Source organism: Homarus americanus, unplaced genomic scaffold (genome assembly GCF_018991925.1).
Source record: "Homarus americanus isolate GMGI-L3 unplaced genomic scaffold, GMGI_Hamer_2.0 scaffold24277, whole genome shotgun sequence".
Taxonomy (NCBI): Eukaryota; Metazoa; Arthropoda; class Malacostraca; order Decapoda; family Nephropidae; genus Homarus; species Homarus americanus.
In genome coordinates this window covers 386,389-409,095 of record NW_024750697.1, presented here as the reverse complement: position 1 = coordinate 409,095, position 22,707 = coordinate 386,389, and the positions used below count along the sequence as shown (strand labels likewise).

The following is a 22,707-nucleotide window of genomic DNA, read 5'->3' as shown; positions in this document are numbered from 1 at the left end:
TTTTCGTCATTATCTACTGCCTCGAAGACTTTCCTAAAAAACGTTAGCAGATTTGTTAGACAAGATTTTCCCTTTGTAAACCCATGTTGAGAGTCGTAGATTAATTTGCTTTTCTCTAGATGCGATCGGATGCTATCTGCTATAATTGATTCAAGAAATTTCCCCACTACTGATGTCAAACTGATCGGCCGGTAATTTGACGCTGATGCTCTGTCTCCCTTTTTGAATATGGGTACTACATTTGCCTGTTTCCACAACTCTGGCACAACTCCAGTGTCTAATGATTTTGTAAATAAGTTTACGAGGGGTCCGCTAATCTGTTCCCTACACTCTTTTAAGACTCGAGGAAAAATTTCATCCGGCCCTGGGGATTTTGTATTCTTTAGTTTACTTATCTTCTTAAGAACATCCTCTTTTCTGATAGTGATATTCTTTAATTTCTCTTCTTCCTTTCCCTTAAATATCAGTTCTACCTCCGGAATTTCATCACAAATTTCTTCTGTGAAAACAGATAAGAAGTAGCTGTTCAATGCTTTGCTTATTTCTTCACTGCCATTTATCACTTCTCCCCTCCCTGACTTTAAAGGCCCAACTTTGTCCTTGAACTTTGTCCTATATACCTGGAAAAATCCCTTGGGATTCGCCTTGGATTCTCTTGCCATTTTGATTTCATAGTCTCTCTTTGCTTTCCTTACATTTATCTTAACATTCCTAGATAGTTCATTATACCTGTTTCTGAGCTGCTCCTCCCCTCCCTTTAATTTCTTATATATTCCTTTCTTTATTCCTATGTCATGTTTAAGTTTTCTGGTCATCCACCTTGGCTCATTCTTATTTGACCTAATTTTTCTGTGTGGTATATTTTGTTCTTGTGCTTTATGTAGTATACTAGTGAATATATTATAGTCAAGATCAATTGTTGTGTCATCTATGACCTCACCCCTTCCTACTGGGAACTGACGTGACTGTTCCCAGCTGACCTCACCAAGGTACCTTCTTAACCCCTGATAATCCGCCAACCGAAAGTTTCGGACTCTGACCATATTGTCATTGTTTTTCGTTTCCCAATTTAAGGTGAACCTGATTTCTCTGATCACTGTTACCTAGTTCTTCCCCTACTGTGATATCTCTGATAATATTTTCTTTATTTGTTAATACTAGGTCTAATATATTGTCACCTCTAGTAGGTTCTGTAATTAGTTGTTTCAAAAAATTGTCCTGTACTGCGTCTAGGAAGTCTTCAGATTCATAGTCGCCTACAATGTTGTCCCAGTCAATATTTCTGAAGTTGAAATCCCCATAATGCATAGGTTGTTATATTTTGCTGCCCTACTCATTTCCTGCCCTACTTCTTTGCCAAGACTTGGGGGCCTGTAAATCACTCCCATAATTAGTTTTTCTCTTCCTTCCGTGATTTCTACCCACACAGACTCGGTTCCTATTTCACCCTTTATTGAATTATTAGTACAACATTTTAATGTATCCTTGACGAAGAGTGCGACCCCTCCCCCTTCCTACCTTCCCTGTCCTTGTGAAAAAGGTTGTACCCTTCTATGTGGTACTCTGATAAAAAAATTTTGCTCGCCAGATTCATCCAAGTTTCGGTGATTGCTATGACGTCTACATTCTCGGTACATACAACCGCTCTCAGCAAGTCTATTTTATTTCTAACGCTCCTACTGTTTGTATAGTATACATTTAAACCTACTCTTCCCTGGTCCTGTTTTACCCCTTGTCCTGAGCAACTAATTTTACTTCCCAGGACCTGCTTGTTTTTTGACTCCCACTTTCCCCGACCCCTCTCTACTGGCGAAACCCCCCCTTCGGAGTGACAATTTCACGCTCCAGGGATGCAGACAACGTCTTTACCCCCTCACGAGACAAGTGTACTCCGTCGCGACAGTACAGGTAGTCGTTGCCATAGAATCGTTGCCAGTTATCAATGAATGCCCAACCATTGTTTGCACAATGTTTTTCCAGTCGGCAATTTATAGCAATTGCCCTGGACAGCCATTCACGACCAACCCCTCTTCTAGGCAAGACACCACATACTATCGGGATCCCTCCCCTATCTCTAATCTTCCCCAGCGCCTCCCTATACCTCTTGAAAAGTTCCTCACTCCTAACCTTACCTATGTCGTTTCCTCCCACTCTAAGACACACTACTGGATTGGTACCCTCCCCTGACAAAACCCTGTCTAACCTCTCGGCTACATGCCCTATCCCAGCCCCAGGAAAACACACCCTAGTCCTACGTTTCCTATCTCTCGCACAAAAAGCCCTGTCTATAAACCTCACACTTGCAGAGCAGTTCACCATCGTATGTTATCTTCCTACACAACTATTTTGTTTTAGAATAACTGGTCTCATTACAGTATTCAGGGAAGAAAAAATAATATTAAGTTTTAAAGAGACCGTCAGGTAGCGGCTTAAAGTAGAACATAAATTGATTTCAAGAGGGCGATGAATTTTCGAACAAGTTGCTAAATGAAACAATTCGTTTTCGTCTCGCTGTAAATGAGTGGAACGCAAAGTCTGTCAATATATCTAATCTAATCTAATCTTTCTTCAAAACACAGCACTCTTCGATTGGGAATGGTAAAGCTCAGAATCTAGTCTTTGTGTGTAGTCTGAGTAAGATCCAATGAGAAGGCAGGGAGGCAGGTGTAGGAGGACAAACGAGGTTGAGCGTGCGCATCCTACTGTGCGAGAGAGGTTGCGCTGGTGAGTACTGAGTCGTCCACGCCAGTCTGATATTGATTCTCATAGGAGGTGAAAGATTGGTGGTGCGTCCCGTGCTAGGGAGTCGACACTCCTCTAACTCAGCCCACACGCTTTAAGCGGACAGTAACACAAACAGGTAAGGTTTTATTTATTGGAACTGAGTTAAGCTTGACGTTGTTAGCGATTTCAAATTGGCAATTCCAGTCCCCCAAGTTGTCACCTACACAAATTTTCTGGTATTTTACTCGTTTTTGTAACCCAGCACCGGCTACCTATCTGCGTGATGTGCTATTATTCAGTATATTTCGGCTTTGTTAATTGTCTTGACACAAACGTTAGCTGTCGTGTAAGTATTATAAGCATTTACACTGCACAACGCCGCCATGACTGTTAAGAGACATTCTGACGCATGACTCCAGCACGAACAAATATTTCCTATGGATTTACGGCCCAGTTACCTCTCAAGTACACGAACTTACTGCACTTCAAGTCCGCTACGTGGTCACTGTTTATAGAACCAGGTTTGAAGATACGATGTGCGAAGCTTTTATCCTTCAATGTGCAACGTCTGCGAAACTAGGCAACTTTACCAATGAGCTTTCCGTCTCCTCCGGAGCAATAAATTAAGAGCTTAAGAGATAAATTAACATCTTCGTGAAACATAATAACTACAGTATCAACACAAAACAGTTTAGTACATACTGAATTTTAGTCTATTTATACAGACATTGGTTAAAGATTACAAAAAGATAAAAAAGTGTTCATGTACGATCTGGTTTCATTAAAATGTAAATCGGCTTCAGAATATAAACCACCACCAGCTGATGTAATAGTGTAAAATATGAGTTTTTATCGTTCAGGTGGGCAGAATAATAATGAATGTATGTACACACATTAGTAGGTTTCCTATAAATACTGAACTTAGAGGTGTTACCTATTCTGTGGATCAGACAGTCTAGGAAAGGCAATTTACAGTCATGCTTTAATTCCACAGTGAATTTGATCGAGGGGGCTAAGTTAATAAGTTGTGGCAGGAAAGCTTTTAGGTCCTCATTACATGGCCAGAGACAAAATACATCATCTACATATCGAAACAATTATTATTCTGCCCACCATAATAGAGTCAAACAGTCAGTATTTTCATCAATGTTTTTACGTGTTTTGAGAATTTGCAGTCCTGAATTCATTGATGAGGAATATAAATATATCTATAATATTGGCTTGAACCTTAAGTACCCTAGATCTTTTATAGACAAATGCCTTAACATTACTAAGAAATTTTTATAGAACCGATCCCAAGCCCACCCATGACCATAAGAATCTCTTAGTATTACCATTTCACAAAAATTTCTCTCAAATTCCTTTACAACTAAATACCTGGAACGTCAATGTGGCAATTAAAAACTCATGCACTGTTAAACAAATGTTAATCAAGAACTCCCCCAACAATGCAGGCTGCTGCATTTACAAGGTTCCTTGTAAGGAATGTAATATGTTTTACTTAGGCCAGACAGGTAAAGATCTTGTAACTAGACTTAAACAACATATAGTGTTAGGACAGGCCAGGAATCCAATGCTCTGTTTGTTCATTTGAGGGAAAATAAGCATTGCATTGACTGGGACAATGCCTCCTCAATATTACCTTGTAATTCAATTGACAGTAGGAACATTATAGAATCCAGTCTCATTAAACATACCGAATCCGTTAACATGAATTTGAGTAATGGTATGTACAAACTGGATAATTTCGTAATTAAGAAGATTTGTAACCAGGTGAGAAGGTTGGGTCATCTTACCCTCTGACCTGACTACAGACTGTTGCTGTGCTTATGAAGATTAGTAGGGTCACCGCCTAGTGACCGGACCGGTGGCGGCTCGTGACAAATTCATTGGGGTGCTACTTCAAAACATTTTTAAGAATTGTTTTAATATTGTGTAAGATACACACACAGAAACACAGTAGGTATATATATATATATATATATATATATATATATATATATATATATATATATATATATATATATATATATATATATATATATATACACACAAGTAAATCACTGTAGGTGCGCGTGATCTAGGTATATGCTGATAACCACAAGGAAAGAAGAAAACACGAAGTTCCCAAGCGCTTTCGTGTAATTCACATCTTCAGGGGTGAGTACAGACTAGAGAGAGAAATACAAACCAAGGTGTATATATACAGAGGAGGGTGAGACCAGGTCCAGATAAAAATAATAATAATAACAACAGCACTAATAATAATAATATTTATAATAATAATGTAAGAGCCTTCCCGGCGTTTAAAGGTTAATCAGACTCTTCACGTTAAACTCGAACGTCATAATTGGGTCAAACCTGTTGAATACAATTCATTTTAGTATTTCAAATAAATCATACATGGGCAATCATACATAAATGTTTAATCCAATATATATTTACATAACAATCATAGCTATGTAATTAGTCTAATCTTAACACTTACAATGAGTACTTAATTTGCCATATTTTTATGTTGTCACAATGATAAACGATGCAATGGACACAGTCTACCCGTGTAAACAACAAGTACAAATTAAACTTACGTGTTGAAAGTCTCAGGAGAAACAGGTTAGGTGTTGGCTCTATGATGGGGATAGCCGGACTGGCGGTATCCCTGCCTGGCATCACATGTCCAGCCCGGCTGGCCAAACTCGCTGGTCAGGCGTGTTATACGCAAACAAGCTCCCCTTACACCACCCAACACCTCAACCCACTCTGGGTCTCTCCATCTCCACCATCTCAACACTGTATACCCATTACTGCTTGCGGTAACAAATAACAACAATATTAATAATAATGGAAGACATACATAATTGAAAAGGGCCCTCCTTTGAACATTTTCAACCAACTGACAGTCCCTAGCATATCTCGGGGACCAGACGGGGTGACAGTACTCCAGATGGGGAAGCACTTCACTCTTGAAGATCGTTACGAGGGACGGATCGTCTAGATATCTGAACGACCTTCTTATAAGACCTAATAATTTATTTGCCTGATTTACCTTCATCTCCCAATGGCCCGAGAACTTCAGCTCATTGTCAACATACACACCTAGGTCCTTCTCACATTGTCATAAATAGTGCATTTTCTTCAACCAGTTGGGACATGATACGCCTCCTTAACACTAGTACACCCCAGGTGCATCCTCTTACACTTCGTGATATTGAATCTCAGCAGCCATTTCTTCGACCATTCTTGGAGCTCACAGAGATCCTTCTGCAGCTCTCCACAGTTCGCTTGGTTCTTGATTTCCCGAAATAACTTGGCGTCATCGGCAAACATTTGAATGGAGGAGTGTACAGTACAACGTCTGGCATGTCATTTATGAAACAAACAAACAACAGCGAGCCCAATACACTGCCCTGTGGTACCCAGCTTGTGACAGGTACGGATGATGATTTCGTGCTATTAATCACCACACACTGCTTGCGGTCATGTAGAAAGTCTTCTATCCACGCTAGGACATTTCCCAGAATTCCGTACCCTTCCAGTTTAATTTTAGCCTTTCGTGGGGTACACTGTCGAAAGCCTTAGCAAAATCTAGAGACGTATTGTCGATATTACCATCCCGTTCCAGAGTATAGCTGCCTACTACCTACTACCCAACAACAACTCTTAGGAAATATAAGATCACAGTTTAACATAAGACTTCAAGCTTATCAAAAGAAAAGGACTAGTAACAACTGTAGCACCATCACATAATGGGAACACCACAGCCGATTACAATGGCAACACGTGGTAACAATACGTTATATCCACAATAATATTAAATCACGACATTGAGGATTTACAGTTTGTATATGAAGGCTATTTCTCTGTTTTCTTAATAAAATTCACCTTAGAAAAGGACGCTTTGCATCAACATTGGACATCAGAAGTGACAATACTCCCATTGCAAATGTCCAAAACATTCATATTTTGCATCTCTCTCTTCATTTAAAATGCTCATAACATATTTATAAAATTGCTGGCTCCTTTGGGGTGTAAATATGCCGCCAGTCTCCACAAGATAAGTCACATCCGTCTGTCCGGAAGTTCGTATCCTGTACTGGATATCGAGTCCGATTCTACCACACTCACGATTGTAATTTAATAAATTATCATAATGGCAGCACGAATGATGATAATCCTTCCCATCTCCGTTTTTCACCCAGTCTTAATATTCAAAGTTCACTAAAGGGGTTCAGGGGTTCGAAGCTTTAAATATGGCCAGTAAACCTTCTCAATATCCTCTGATTGCAGCCCACCAAAGCCTGCCTGTCTAGCCAAGCTGAGGATATCCCTATTCACAGCTGGGACTAAGTCCGTGAATCCCGTAAAGCTGTTGACCCACTCGGGCCACAGTTTACGCCACACACCATTCAGGCAACTTTCTGGAACCTCTTCCCTTGCCTTGCCAATGTTGTCAATTGCATGAAGAATGTTTAAGCCTCGCCAATATTCTCGGATCGTTGGTTTATTTTCTCTGTAGCTTTGAACATCTGGGCCATGGTACGGCATAAATAATAAGCCTTGATTGTGGAGATGACGCCTTGGTCCATAGGCTGCATCAGTGCTGTTATGTTGGGAGGCAGGAACACAACTTTTACACTGTTGCGCAAGTCGTCGAGATTGGGAGGATGAGCTGGAGCATTGTCAAGGATCAAAAGAATTTTGAAGTTAAGGTTCTCCTTGGCACAGTATTCCTTCAGTGCAGGGACGGTGTACATGTTCAGCCACTGGCTAAATATGGCGCAGGTTATCCATGCCTTCTTATTTGCCTTGTAGATGACAGGAAGGTGATCCTTTGAGTAACCTTCCAGGGCCCGTGGGTTGTCAGTGTGCGAAATCGGCATAGGCTTCAGCTTGAAGTCACCTGCAGCGTTCGCGCCAAGTAGCAGCTCGCTGAGCCGAGAGAGCGTAGCGTTGCCAGACAAGATCTGGTGATGAGCCGTAAAAAGTAGTCAGTGACGACGCAAAACGACTTAGTATCGGATCCCTGGGACGTTAAACGAATTTTTGGTCTCTGAAGTTCAGGACGTAGTAACGAACAATGTTAAGTGGGGCGACGTTAACCAAGGACTTGCTGTACAACACACATCTTAATATATTAATGGTATATAACGATACAAATATACCCATAATGTCATGATATATTTTGTTGATGTGTGGAAGTCATATGTAGTTATTAGCAACCGCCTTAATATACTTTTGGTTTGATCACTTTAGTGAAATTGGTTTTCACTCTGACCTTTTCCTTTCATAGTTTTATCATCCTTTACTATTGATCTTCTGTTCATTTTATTCCCAGAGTCACTTTATGCTGTTGCTTTACCTAGAGTCATTTAACCTCTAGTGCTGTCACAGAGCTAGTTTACCATTACTGCTATTTCCAGAGACCACTTCAATTGTTACTGCTTTTTTCAGAGGAAGAAAAACCAATAGTGCTGTTCCACAAGGCAATTAAATCTTTACTGTTAAGTGCCTCTGGGAACAGCAGTGGTGGTTTAACTGGCTCTGGAAAAAAAATTCCCAGAGCCAGGAAAACCACTACTGTTGTTCCTCGTTAATTAACCACTGTCTTTGTTCTAACATGTTAACATCTCTAACATTACCTCCGTCCCCATTCAACTCTCGACTACTTCAGGTGATTTTCTCTTTTTTTTCAGATGATGGTGGCCGTGAGGTTCCACGGGCGGCGGGTGGTGGTGTGTCTGTTGCTAGTGGTGGCCGCGTTAGGTGTCTACCATCTCCTGGCCATCAACTCCCTTGCAGACGTCAGCAACCGTTTTCTACTCAGGTGAGACCAAATTATGATCAGATGGGACTAGGTTCTGCTCAGGTGAGACCAGGTTCTACTAAATTTAGTTCTGTCAAACAGAGAAAACCTCATTAGTAATGCCGACGTAAGGAGCGAACCAGCTAACAGCTATCACAAGGAAGTGAGATTTAAAATAGGACAATGTCAGTTGCAAGGAAAATGCCAATAACGTCCAAGATTTCAGAAAAGACAGCTGAGGTAAGAATTGTCACGTTTGGGGGTGATTATGTGACCTCACAAGAGGGTGTAAATAACGGGACCTCGCATAATGTGACTGATGATAATGAGGTAAAGTGGCAAATGACTTTGCCGTGAAAGAGGGGAGGAAAGAGAGAAATAAAGAATAAAATTGGGAAGTAAAGTAATAGGGAGTAATACCAGGTGGGCTCCACCTACAAGTAGCTTAGTTGAACTGAATGGGTGTTGGGGGGGGGGGGGGCGCACGCAGCACGCGCCTGCTCGCTCAAGGGAGGGGAATCCAAACTATCTAGGAATTCAGTAGTTTAATGTATGTTAATTTATGCTAGTTAAGTGGTGGTGTTATTATTCATATATATGAATAAAGTGGGTATTGTTCTTGGGCCACCAGCTGTGTGTTCTTGTGGTTTCTTTGGGAGAAGATTGGGTCCTCCAACTCTTCAAGGTTTGCTCCAACTCTCCGAGCTTGGCTGTGTGTACGTGTGTTTAGTGGTTCGATATTCTTTAGTTCATGAAGTTCTTGTATTTTATTAGTGTGTTTGGGGGAAGTTGCTTTTGATGCTCTACATATAGCATTGTTTTGTACTGCTTGAAGTTTAAGTTGACTGGTTCTGCTGATCGTGCTGAATGGTATTGGTGGGTATTCCAGGTGGGGACGGACAAGTGCTTTGAAGAGGTCTCCATTTTGGTGAATCTTTGAAGTTTTGTGAGTTGTGATTGGGCGAGCATCTTACGTTTTGTAATGCCTGTTCTTGCTATTGAGGTCCAGTACTTTGCCTTCCTTGGAGTATTGTCTATGTTCGTTGTTATCTGTGATTGGTGATGTTGTTGTTGTTTTGGCAGTGTGAATGATCTTTAGTTTCTGCACATTAGTTTGAATTTTCCACTTTTTTTTCTTTATAATTGTTTATTTTCTCGATGGCGTGGGCTGTTTTTCGTGCCATCATCTGTGTAAAAGCCTTAGTTAAGGACGTTCAGGTGACGGGCAAGTCGAAGGGAATGATTGAAACCCGTCTTTTGACGCATTCAATATTTATTGATGTGGTGAAAACCTGCAGACAAAAAGACGTTCCTTAGTATTACAGGGTGATCTATCTGATACATAGTTAGTCTCACACCATTTATCTAAATTATAATTGATTATTGAGCATAATGACATGATACAAAGTTCATAACTCTAACCCTCCCAGCCGCCACATCTGTCGAGGTAACAGGTCGCGTGGTGGGAGGGGCGGGGCATCACACTAGAGGGCGATCTGCGTCATGAGAGCCACGCCACCCTGTCAGCGCTCATTACCAGTGGTGAGGAAACTCCCGGTGGAAAACACCGTCCCCCCCTTCCAGCCGTCACATCTGGCGTGGTAACAGGCCACGTGGTGGGGGGGGGGGGCATGTTTTGTTCGGGTAAGGCAGCAAAACGTCAGCACTGACACCAGTGAAATAATAAGCTAGGGACGATAACAATCTGTTTGGCCTTGCCTGGATGTCAGATGATGTGGGTAACGTCATCGGCATAGACTATGTATTCTCCGCATGTTCTCTATTCTCCTTAATTTCATTTGTCCTGTTTGTACAAAGTTTATTCTTGGTCGAAGTGTCTTTTGCTAGTTACAGCTTTCAAGCTCAACACACACATAGAACCTAGTGCCTTTCACTTCGAGCATGTTTTTCAAATAATTCTGAACAGTCCTTCCATTTAGAAAATCCCACATGAATCTCGCCTCCTTGGAGAGCAAGACAGCCCTTGGGAAGGGCAAGCTAGGTTCTGGAGGGGGCAAGACAGTTATTGGGAGGGGGAGTGCCTCCTCCCTCCCAAATGACGCCCTGCTTTGTAGATGCTGGAGTATGAATTTGTTTATTTTACTGATGCCTGGAGCTTTGTTCTTAAACTGTTTATTGTTCTGTGCATGTCGTCTGCGGTGATAGTTTGATCAGTGGGGATAGATCGTCCAGAGTGTTTGTCTATATTGGGACTCGGTTGCCAGATGTGGGTCGTGTGTGTGTCATGTGATTGGTTACTTGTCGCTCGGTGTTCATACAGAAGTTCAGGTTTTCTTGGTGACTTATTTGAAATATTTTGCTCCAGTATTTCCTGAATTCAGGTTCTTGGTCTTTGGGTTCGGTTAATTTGATTTGGTTGCTGTTTAGAATGTAGTTTGATTCGTTGCTGGAGGTTCCCATTAAGTGTTTAATTTTCCTCCAGAATTGTTTCGGGTTGTGGTAATTTGCTTCTGTTATTAGTTTCTCCCAGTTATTCAAATATGTTTCTTTGGACATGTTTCTTGGTTGTTCGTGTATGGTGTTATTTTGATGGCCAGAAAGTTTTCTTGAAATGAGTCGTGTATCTTGTGTTGTATGTTTCGTTTGATGGCTATGGCAATTCCATCATGTAGTGTGTCTTGACTGTTTTTTTTTATGTAGACTGTGCAGTTAAATATTGTCCATCTTTGCTGACCGGTGTTCCCCTGAAACCCTCCTGTCAGGCAGTAGACCCAAGCGGATTTGTTATAATCATTTATTCACAGATGTCCATCGTGACTTAGGTTGTAACAAAGAGGGGGTTTCACTTCAAATTCATTCTCATTAATACAACATCTTAAATATATTGCAACATGGAAACTATGCAGAATTTGACATTTTACCATAGAGACATTGTGGTTTAGAATTATTCAAGGATTCCATCCTCCAATTTAATGTACTCTTTGCTGAATCACCCTGTATAGTAATGCATATCTAAAATATACATACTGTATAAAAAATATATAATTGAAGTGTAAATACAGTAGGATATATCTAAAGTATGCATATAAAAAGGTAGATGTAAAATATACAGCATTATATAGAAGTAAATATCTGAAGTGTACTGTACATCAACCACAAAAGTCCTGTCACGAACCATGAACCCCGAGATTCAGACTTGAATCCGAAGCATTTATGGACAGAATAATGTATCAGTGTCTACTGCTTCGGGTTCACGAGTCTGATCCTCGGGGTTCGTGGTTCGCGACAGGACTTTTTTTGGGTGACTATATATAAAGAAGTCCACATTTAGGGGGTACTGTATAATTTGTGTACAGTCCCGCCAAAAAGTATCGTTACTCAAGGGGTCGAGATGAGTCGTGGTTTTGTGAGTAGTGTTAGTCCATTACTTTCGGAACGGTTGGTGCAGTCGACCACAGGTTTTGGTATACAGTTTCTCTATGTAGAAGAATCTTCTGGTAAGAATTTTGTCAAAGAACTGACAATTTTAGAATGACCAGTAATTTGTTTAATTCCTGCAGGTATTTTATAAATGCATATGTTGTGTATATTTGAATACTGTAACTGATATGTGGAACATGCATACCAACATATGATGTTGAACTGGAGAATATATCGAACCAAAATCCAGTGTTTCAACTTGTAAAGACAAAACCAGTAACGATATTTTTTTCTTTTTTTGGGGGGGGGGACTGGACATGGAATAGTATATATTGTATCTGAAATGTAAATACAGCACAACTGTCCATCAACGGTCAGCATGACAATTTCTTATCAAAAGTCAGCATGATTCAACTTTTTCTAAGAATCAGTATGACATAACTTCTTATAAAAATCAGCATGCCACAATTTATCAAAAGTCAGCATGATACAACTTCTAAAAGTCAGCATGACGAAAGGTACCGCCAAAGGTTAGCATGTCTGTTTCTAAGTTACTCTTGTATTAGTCATTTCACTGTAAATGAGAAAAAAGCTTGTAATATTTTCCAAAGTGCCGTGTACTGTAGTCCTTGATCTTGTTACTTCACTTCCCCCAAACACTATTAAATGACTTTCCTATTACTGGGATTGCCCGCATGACAGAAGCTGGCATCAAGGTGTCAGGAACAACGTCTAATTTATTTATTGTGATGAACGACTTCCACAATAAACTGATAAGTGTGTTTATACCGTCCCTAAAGTCTCGAGCCAATATTGGGGTCTGGGGATTTATTTGTTTTGTAGTCAAATATTTTCTTTGTTACTAGTCACTTTACATAACTTCCCTCTAAAAACAGTAGCTGCCTCGGGAACCACATCTATATCTTCTCTGGAGAAAACTGAACATAAGCACTTATTTAAAACATCGTTCATTTCTCTTCGTTATCAGTAAGCTGATCTGACACTGTAGTTTTTTTTCACAGGCATTTGTTTGAGATATTTTGGAGAAATATTTAGGAATTGTCTTGGCTCCCCAGCTCCTCTAACCTTAGTTCATTTTTGCTTTACTTATGTTTTTTGACACTTCTGCTTGATTCATCAAAACTAATTTGTTGTTGAAAGTTTCTTAGATTGATTTTACTTTGTTTTCAAGTATTGTGTGAATCGTTTTTTGAAATATTTTGTTATTCATCTACTGTGTACTCTGGCATCAAGTTCGTGACTTAACCACCATTTAAAAAAACCGATAACACATTTGTTGTCCCTCAGGATTGTTTGAAAACGTCATTCAGTGTACAAAAACTCGTCTGCCTCTCTGACGACCAGTGTTGTGGACGTCGCAGATTAACCAAGGGTACTTAAGCTTTGCCTAGCAATTTCCTGGCTGACTATTCATTGACTGAAAGCTTGGGTAACGGACAAGACTCACTTGAATTCTCATCAAGTGAGGGGATCGTTACATTATCCCCAGCGTCCACCTCAAGGCAAGCATCACTAGCATACAGGCGATGGTTAGCTGATGTTAATTATGCTGGGCTGGTCTTTGTGTACGGAAGTCTGATGACCAACTGCTAAAACATATCCTATATTTCCAATTCGGTAAGGACCTTAAAACTCGTGGAGGAAGAAGAAACTTTGCTGCCACCCTCTAAGCCAACATTTAGAGTATAATATTAATACACAAACCTGATAACAGATTCAAGAGACCACAATGAGATGCCACTACTAAGTTCGAGACGGATCGGTACGTCCGTGAAACGCATAAATTACAATGCAAAAAGAGAGAGAACTCGACTAAAAACTTGGCAGACCGAACCTTCCTACACGAGATCTGTCAACATTAATTGCATTTAATGGCACGAGTGTCAGAACTTACACAAGCATCCTGTATGATTTCTTCTTTACATTATAAGAATTTTTGTCATTCTTGGAGAGATGCTGGTGTATCACAATATAATTTTGCAATATTCATTTTGTGAAAACGAATCAAATATTGGAAGCATAATGTGTTGTCTAATGGTAGACCCTGCTGCCATATGTGACCAAGTCCCAGGTTGTTGATCTGACTTACTGCCTCTATACACACAATTGCAGGGTCTCAATTGTTTCTTACTATTGACAACACATACATTATATTGTTTCTCACTTTTGATCTTTTTTTTTAATTTAGGGTCTATTTTTATTATTACGCATATATTTTTATTTAATATTTTTCCTATTTTTGTATTATTTTTTATTAAACTTATTTAATTATTATTATTATATTTTTGCCCCCAGGCTCTGGTGTGGGTCAATGACCTATGGCCTGATCCAGTTAAAAAAAAAGTAAAACAAATAATAATTAAATAAAAAAAAACTGGAGGCAGTGCGATGTTCACGTCAGATCTAATGTGATAAATGCTACCTGGCAGCAACTCTCGTTCACACACCTCATATCCATAATGTAACCCGGATGTTGGGCACTTCCGGGGGATGCCACTGGTAAAATGTATCAACATACCAGGACTGACTCATGACAATGAATAGGTAGTGTATTCACATTGGTGTTATCGACTCAAAATTGACAAAATCTGGATTTACTACGTCGGTCGACACAGTTTTAAGGTAAGAAACACCATGTTATATCTGTTGCAAGCTTAAATTTCTTGATGTTGCATTCACCATATGACTACATTATTTCTGTTTAGCATCAGTGTCAACAGCTTTTGACCGGTTTATTATGCTTTATGTTAAGTTTGCTAAAAATCTAGCAAGGTTACGAACTGCAAGTGAGCTTTATCTCTCTCTCTCTCTAACAATTTTATTTTCATGTAGTTTGTGATCATTCTTCCCACATACCAGTGATGACCTTTAACATTGGTAAAATTATTTGGAAAATTTATACGAGTGTTAGCGAATGAGAATGCCTGAATATATGTATAACGTTCATTATGACTACTTTGTGTACAGTTTCAGTAATTATAACAGTAAATTAAATACAGTTATGAATCTTGCACCATGTTAAATTATCATGGTGGGTAGTGGCTAAGTTACGATGACTGAAGTGTAGAGAACGAAAAATGTTGAAAACCATCGATATATTGAGACCAACGACAGATATTAGGAAGCTGGATACTGAACAGGGTTTATCATGTTGTATCTCCCAGGCATATATTTCCTCTTGTATTCAAAATGAACAGTCTGTAGGGCACATAACACATTAATACTATGGGAGACAGTGTAAATTGGCCCAAAAGGTTTATAAATGATGCAATGAATTGGGCCCAAAAAAGATGGATGCTTTCGAGCAACGTAGTATGGGGAGGGGGGGGGGGAGGGGGTCGTGTGTGTGTGCGCGCGCATATATCTTTCATCCCATGGAACAAGTTGTTTTGTAATTACAGTTTTTAAGGTTCTGTTTGAAATTCCAGATTGTATTCAACATTGTCATTGTTGGACGCGAGTTTAGCTTAAGCATCAACTGCATCATGTTCACTAATGCCTATGTGAGAAGGGATCCACACAGTTTGATCCTGATACCCTCGTCAAAAAGACGCATATACCTGTGTCCAGTAGCTTCAGAGATAAGCGGGTGACACTCTGAGTTTAGGGTATCAAGAGCAAGTAGTGAGGATAAGGAGTCAGTGATGATGAGACTGGCAGTGTCTTCAACAAGTTTCAGGGCTGAGTATGGCAAATAGTTCAGTGTGTAGAGTGGATGACCTGTTACTAATTCTAGCTCCTGTCTCTATTACATTACCGTTAGGCTGGGTCACAACGACAATTCTTCCAGCCCTCCCACAGACAGTGTTAAGAGAGCCGTCAGTGTATGTGGTCAAGAGCTCTCACTTTGGCAGTGTGTTGGAGATGAGGATTACTGTATGGGTGGTCAGTCTTGACTTAAAGGCTAGTGACAGGGGGGAAGGATAAAGAGATGATTGAAGTGAATTTTAGAAGGAGATGAAAGGTGCAGTGGCTTAACACCGCTTGCGTGATGTGGGGTTTTAAGTTTGAGGCAGCAGCAATTTGCCTGGACGTGGCGAACAGTGGGGCAGAACCCTGAGTCAGGTGAGTGCCAGATCAAACGTCAGGTGCGTGTCGGGTTGGGCAATGGTTTCTCAGTACTTGGTCGGCTTGATTGGGTGTAGTGTTTCCTTGTTTGGTGGAAATATCTTGGTGTTTAGGCGGTGTATCGATGTATCGGTATCAGTAGTAACAGCATGTTTTTGGAGTATCGGTGGAATTTCGGCCGATACTGTCGATACTTTGTTATATTTGCCTACTGTATATATGGTAAAAGGCGATCACAATGAACCGAGTGAAATCAGTGTTTCTACTTTCAAGGAAATTACCTTATTTTAAGGAAATTTGGTGCTCACAAGTAACTTTTTTTTAAGGAAATGCTCTAGATCCAAGGAAATTTAAAGGAAATCAGGAGTTGGGAATAAAATAAGACTGGGTTTATTTTATTTTCTAATCGAAATATATGGAATTATGGAATTAAATAAATAAATAAAACCTGAAGAAAATATTATAATTCTGGCCAAGTTCTTCCTGTTTCAAAGCCTAAACTGTGCTTACGATTACTACATATTCAGGTTACAGTCTCACCCAAAGCTCGTTAACTCTCCCAGCCAGCTATTGATGCACTGCTTTCAGTCTGAGTGATAAGAGTTGACCTCCATATGTAACAAAATACATTTCCTCATCTCCACAGCATTCCAGATACGTGACTGATCACTCGGCATGCAGTTCACCATTTTATAGAATGAATTTATTTTGTTAATGTCACTTTAAAAGGACTTGATATTAGTTCTGAACGGTGTTGGGCAGTCTTTATGATACTGGGCATTGCCTGCGTGGTGACTAACAGCTGTTTGGACGCTGTCTGACTATATCTACTCACTCGTCATTGCGCTCTACATAAACTTGGGTGGCAAAGACTCCACTCTAGGCAATTCTCCCTACAGAAGATACAATGTTCCTAGTGCTTGGATGTTGTTTCTTCAGAGCGACGACTTCTTTTCACTATTGGTTCAACACTGGTGTCACTCGTTTGGAAAGGGAGCGTTTGCTGTGGTGCTTGGAGGTGTATGACGAGACAGTTTTGTGACCTCTACATTATAACTAGTAGCGGAGTCATGTGGCAATTGTTTCTGTAAAGTATCACCTCTTTGTGTACTAGCTGACCTTACATGTTCTACAACTATCACTACAGTCATGCCCATTCGCTTTTAAAAATGACATGTAAGTTGTAATTAGAAGAAACATGCACTTATTGGACCCATCATCATGCATATTGATCAAATGAATTACTACATGCATCAAATTCTTCCACCACACAAGATATTGGAAGCATAATGTGTTGTCTAATGGTAGACCCTGCTGCCATATGTGACCAAGACCCAGGTTGATGATCTGACTTTCTGCCTCATGTACACACAGTTGCAGGGTCTCAATTGTTTCTCTTACTTGACAATACAACATACATATATTGGTTCTCACTATTGATCTTTTCTTTCATTTCTATATTTCTTTGTGATTCTTTATTATTATTATTATTGTTGTTATCATTAGTATCAGTGTTGTTGGTAGCATTGTTAGTATTTTATTTTTAATTTTGTATTTTTTATTGAAAATTTTATTTACTATGAACTAATTAATATTTTTTATTATTATATTTTCACCCCCCAGGCCCCGATGTGGGTCAGTGACCTGTGCCCGGGTGGGTTAATCCCTGTAAAAAAATCCTTCTTAGGCCTTGGAACAAGCATTATTAGTATATCGAGTTAAATGTGTATAACCTCTTTGTTTCATTGATAAAACTGATTAACTAGTGAAAGTATATTTTCTAAATACATATCACATTTTTTTGAAAAATTGCATATAGTTGATGTATTAAATTTACATGCGTTCCAACAGGTTCTTCAACTACAAATGTGTATTCGCGAGTTGGTGGTGACGACCATTTTGAATTTGGTCAATAAAACATTTCCCCATCCGGCTGATTTATGATTTGTAGGACGTAATTTACCAGAAACAACAACAAAACAATGTACTGTATATATCTCAAAACAGGGTTTCGTGGTCTGCCACCGGACGAGTAAGACAATTTAAAGACGGCTACACACCTACTGTTGCTCTTAAGTCTATACTACCATAGCTCTTATACATGAATCCATAGAATCCAACAAAGAAACGTACCCGGGTTTACATTAGACCATTATATACACGGTAGGAATATTATTGGTGAATATAAACTACATTAGTGGGAAATCCAGTGATTCTTACGGATAAAAGGAGGCAGAAGACTGTTATACTGAACCAGGGGCCTTTGTTATGCTCGACCAGGGCCTTTGTTATACTTGATGAGGGGTGGGCAGGGCAGGGTAGTGAGAGGTGATGGGCAGGGCATGGAAGGGTTTTTTTTTTAAGAGAAAGAAGATTAGAGGTGGGGAAAGGAAGTTATAGTTCGGAAATTGAAGAAATTTAGAAGGTAGGAGAGGGCGGGCTGACCGCCTAGCTAGGCTAATGGTGTGTTAGGGTTGTGTCATGGGTTAGTTATTGTCTGTCGACAAGGGCACTAGACAGCCTACCCTATCCCATACATGGGTGTTTTGAGGGCCTTATTTCATATTCCGCCGACCCTACTGGCGGATGCTGATTTTGGGAGGTTGTCTATTGCCTGGCCGTATAGATCGGGGGGTGGTAATGGACCTTTTGGGAACCATGTATGGTTGTTGTCGTTATCTGGTGGGAGTCTTTGAAAGAGTTCCTGCTCTGATCGTTCTATCTTTTGCCAGACTCTGCTGGCCAAGGTGTGCAGCTGCTGGTTGATGGGTTTTATTCTCAGGCCTCTGTATCTCGGCTGTGGTTCTGGTGAAGGGGTATCTTTCACCTGTGACGAATCTTAGGGCTTCATTTTGGACCACCTGTAATTTTAATATTTGAGTGGTGCTCATAGTATGAAGAGGTACTGCTGGGTAAGTTAATATCGGAATGATAAATGATGTCACCAGGCGGAGTTTTATTTTCTCAGGAAGCGCTTTAAAGCGGTATAGTTTTCTCAGCTCTCTTCTTGCCTTTTCCTTACTGGTGAGGACATGATGGGAGTAACCTGTCGTGGATATATGCAGGCCCAGGATTGTGCCTCTGCCTTTGTATTCTATCTGGGTATTATTGGTTACTAATGGATGGGTTTTTATTCTGCATAAGGGTATCACTGAATTTCGGGAGACTGGTTTGGATTTTCCATTGTTTTTCGTAATTATTTACCCTTTCTAATTCCCGCCTGGTGTTGTCGGCTTGTAACGCTCGCGATTTTCCTTGATGTGTTGTTATACGAGTGATGTCATCTGCATACATTATATCTTCGTTACCTATTCTAGTGGGAGGCGGGGTGTCACTTGTGTAGATGATATATAGGGTGGAGGAGAGGACGCTGCCCTGAGGGACTCCGCTCATGAGTGGGAAGGTCTCTCCTGTGTGTTGTCCTACCCTCAGTCTGGCATTTCTGCCGTCAAGAAAGTTGCAAAGCAGCTTTTCAGTGTTGGTGGGAAGTCCGAGTTGGAGGATCTTATATTTTGTGACTGAGGATCTCCTTGGTGATGCGTGTGGGGGGCAGTGCTGGGTGGTGGGCAGGGCTGCTTGTGGGCAAGGCTGGGTGGTGGGGGGTGCTAGGTAGGGCAGTGAGGTAAACTGTAAGCAGGGTAGGTAGACTGTGGGTGGTGGGCAAGATAGAAGTAAACTGTGGGCAGTGGGCAAGATAGAAGTAAACTGTGGGCAATGGGCAAGATGGAACTAAACTGTGGGTAGTGGGCAAGGTAGAGGTAGACTGTGGGTAGTGGGCAAGGTAGAGGTAGACTGTGGGTAGTGGGCAAGATAGAAGTAAACTGTGGATTTGTTTAGGAATACATTATATTTTTATTGTGTGTTGTCATAGTTATTGGTATTTATAATGATGACACAGGAACCATAGGACCAGTTTGGTGACCTGAAGCATTTTGGGATATATTGCTGTGTATGAATTCCGTGGTGAGTAAATGTTCAGCAGAAGATCAAAGTTTCCCGGGTAAGACTGGTGATCCAACCACGATGTGTGAGAAGAGCCTCTGATGTGTTGTGGTGGCAGGGCAGGACACCTCGGGTTCTAATTTATTGGAAGGTGTTATTTTGGGGATTTTGTTGATGAAGAAAACGGGTAGAGATGTATGTACAAGGTGAACGAAGAAGTGGAATGCTGGCCCGGTAACTTAGTGTATTTGAGAAAGTAAGTGGCCAGAATCGTGACATGGAGGAGGGAGGAGGAACCTGGCCTCCTAAGCCACGATACTAATTCTTCTTTGGATGGCTCCAGTCTGTAGGTTGTAGAATCACCTTTGCATAAGTATATTTTTAATTGGTATATCTTTTCATTACTGTATCTTTGGATAATCCCTGCATGTGTGTTTGTAGTTTATATATACGTATAAAACTTTGACTTTTGTGTAGCATTTTGTGCCTATGTTTGACCTTTACCTGTGCATGACCTTCAAGAACACATACTTCCCAACAGAGCCCTAGTGGAGCATGGAGTGAAATCCGGGATTAACACCAATGTCAAGTAAGTGTTACATACTACTATCATAATCCTATATATTATTGTCATCTCCACTTTTAATATTCCTGATCCACGAAAACAACTGTATGTTCTACCGCGAGGTGTTGGTTCACGGAGCTAATCACAAGGTAGCTGTTTCAGTGAATCGCTGAGAACTGCTGAGCATTGCATAAAATATTTAAAAGTTTGCGTAAAGTAGCCCATACACGATTAATAAAATGTACTTAATATATTGACCAATAATTCGTCAAAATCCGTCTGCCACTAACGGCGCATGAGGTTCTGCATTACCAACCATGAATATTGACAGTGACACTTGTATATATCTTGCTCGCACAGTTTCGATAGGCAAGAATAAGATAATAAGGCGCAAACGGAGATGTTGGGCAAAAAATGACTGAGGAAGCTGAATCATTACACTCATGAGAATCTTGTATCTGAACTCCGATGCAATGAGCCAGCCGACTACAAGTATTTCCTGCGTATAGATGGAGAATGTTTCGACAAGTTAATGCAGATGGTTACACCACTTAATGAAAAACAAAATCCAGTGATGCGAGAAACTATTCCCCCAAGTCAGCGGCTATCAATAACTTTGCGGTACCTGGCCTTTGGAAACACATATTATGAGGACCTGAAATTCATAAATGCTATATCGCCACAATCGATAGGCCAAATTGAAATAGGAACCTGTGAAATATAATACAGTGTCTCAAAGATTATATACAGGTAAGGATAGAAATATTACTTAAATAAAAAAAAGATGTAAGGGTGCGTACATTATGGAAATGTATACAGTAGGTGTTGCACACGTCACATTAATAATTTCCTAAGATCAATGATGAAGTAAATTAGTATAACAACGGGAAGTGATAAGACATCTTCCACAGCGCAGGGAGTTCACGATATTGCTGTGTATATTCCAAGATGAACCTCCTGTTGTTGTTTGTGGAACCCGACATGATTACTGATTGACCTCCTGACACAGACTGACGAAATATTGAGCAATATAATCGTGATTTTCACCAACCACTTAATATTATTGAGATCCCGTTTATGAAAATCAAATCCCTTTTGATTTCTTCAATATATTGCGCAAACATTCAATATCACCCACACGCAATCAATAATATTGTCAATATCAAATACTGAATCGGTAATATTGAACCTGGCGAGAGGAGTTGACATGTTAAACTTATTTACTCCCCTAAATGCGGAAATTATCAGAGATCATTACAGGATCGGCAGGGGAGAATGACAGGTTTGAATGTCAGGGAGAGACTGATACGGAACCCCGGGTTTAGGATAGACTTCACCTGCCCTCGAGGGCGCTCACAACAGCTGGTGATGTGTAACCACCAATAGGCAGCCATCTCCGACGCGTGCCTGCCTTCACTTGGTCACTAGCAGTTAGTGGTAAGGTGTAGTGTACCGAGTAGGTAGAGGCGACATTACAGTGTACTGTATATACAATATTATATATGAGGGACTGACCCTTTTATGTTACAAAACCGCGGGATCTGCGGCCATCAATCCACAATAATCTTATTCTACAGTAATTGTCCTTTCAAGATTTCTTTGTCCGTTTCAAACTTGTCCATAAATATATTTTTTAAATAAATTATAATGTAGTCATTTTAAACGTAAGCGTTGGTTTTATAAGATTTTTCTTAGTACGAAGTTTAATTAAAATTAGGCAGGTTATTATTTAAATATAAAGTTAAAGTGACATAAAGCAGATTTATTTAATAAAAATAATTATCTTTAAACCACTTAATCATTATAGAACGTTTACCTCACATTAGCATCTTTATGATGAGAAAAAATATTATGTTTAGACTGGCCATTACTTGTGATATATTATCAAACTTTACGGCATGTTGAGTAGGCGACAGTCTTCGGGAAGTTTAAGAATGTTATTTTTATGAATTTGCTAACGCAATGCCAATTTTTTTCAATTGTCATTCCTTCATACATAGATGTAAGTAGAGGTCATTTTTCATCATTACTTCGTGATGACAGTGACTGACTGTTACATACATACATATATATATATTTCCTTAGCCCAATAAAGCACGCGGACTTCTACGTACAATCAACACCTCAACCTGCCAGGATTCGAACCCACGGCCCACAAGCCTATGACTGTGACCGGGGAACACTAGCCGCTGGACCACCAGGA

At 40.1% G+C, this 22,707-nt stretch overlaps 1 protein-coding gene across 5 annotated transcripts in view; it reads left to right on the top strand.

Annotated features, from left to right (window-relative positions):
- The first annotated feature begins 2,634 nt into the window (after window positions 1-2,634).
- Window positions 2,635-22,707, top strand: part of LOC121854141 — a 53,063-nt gene continuing 32,990 nt past the window's right edge. Inside the window, exons 1-3 of one of the 5 annotated variants that reach the window (XM_042348547.1) lie at window positions 2,635-2,724; window positions 8,418-8,548; window positions 20,481-20,528. In XM_042348547.1, the coding sequence (XP_042204481.1) occupies window positions 8,418-8,548; window positions 20,481-20,528 (179 nt within the window). In that variant the 5' untranslated portion in view covers window positions 2,635-2,724. The other 4 variants (XM_042348551.1, XM_042348546.1, XM_042348549.1 and 1 more) reach the window with 4 other exon arrangements.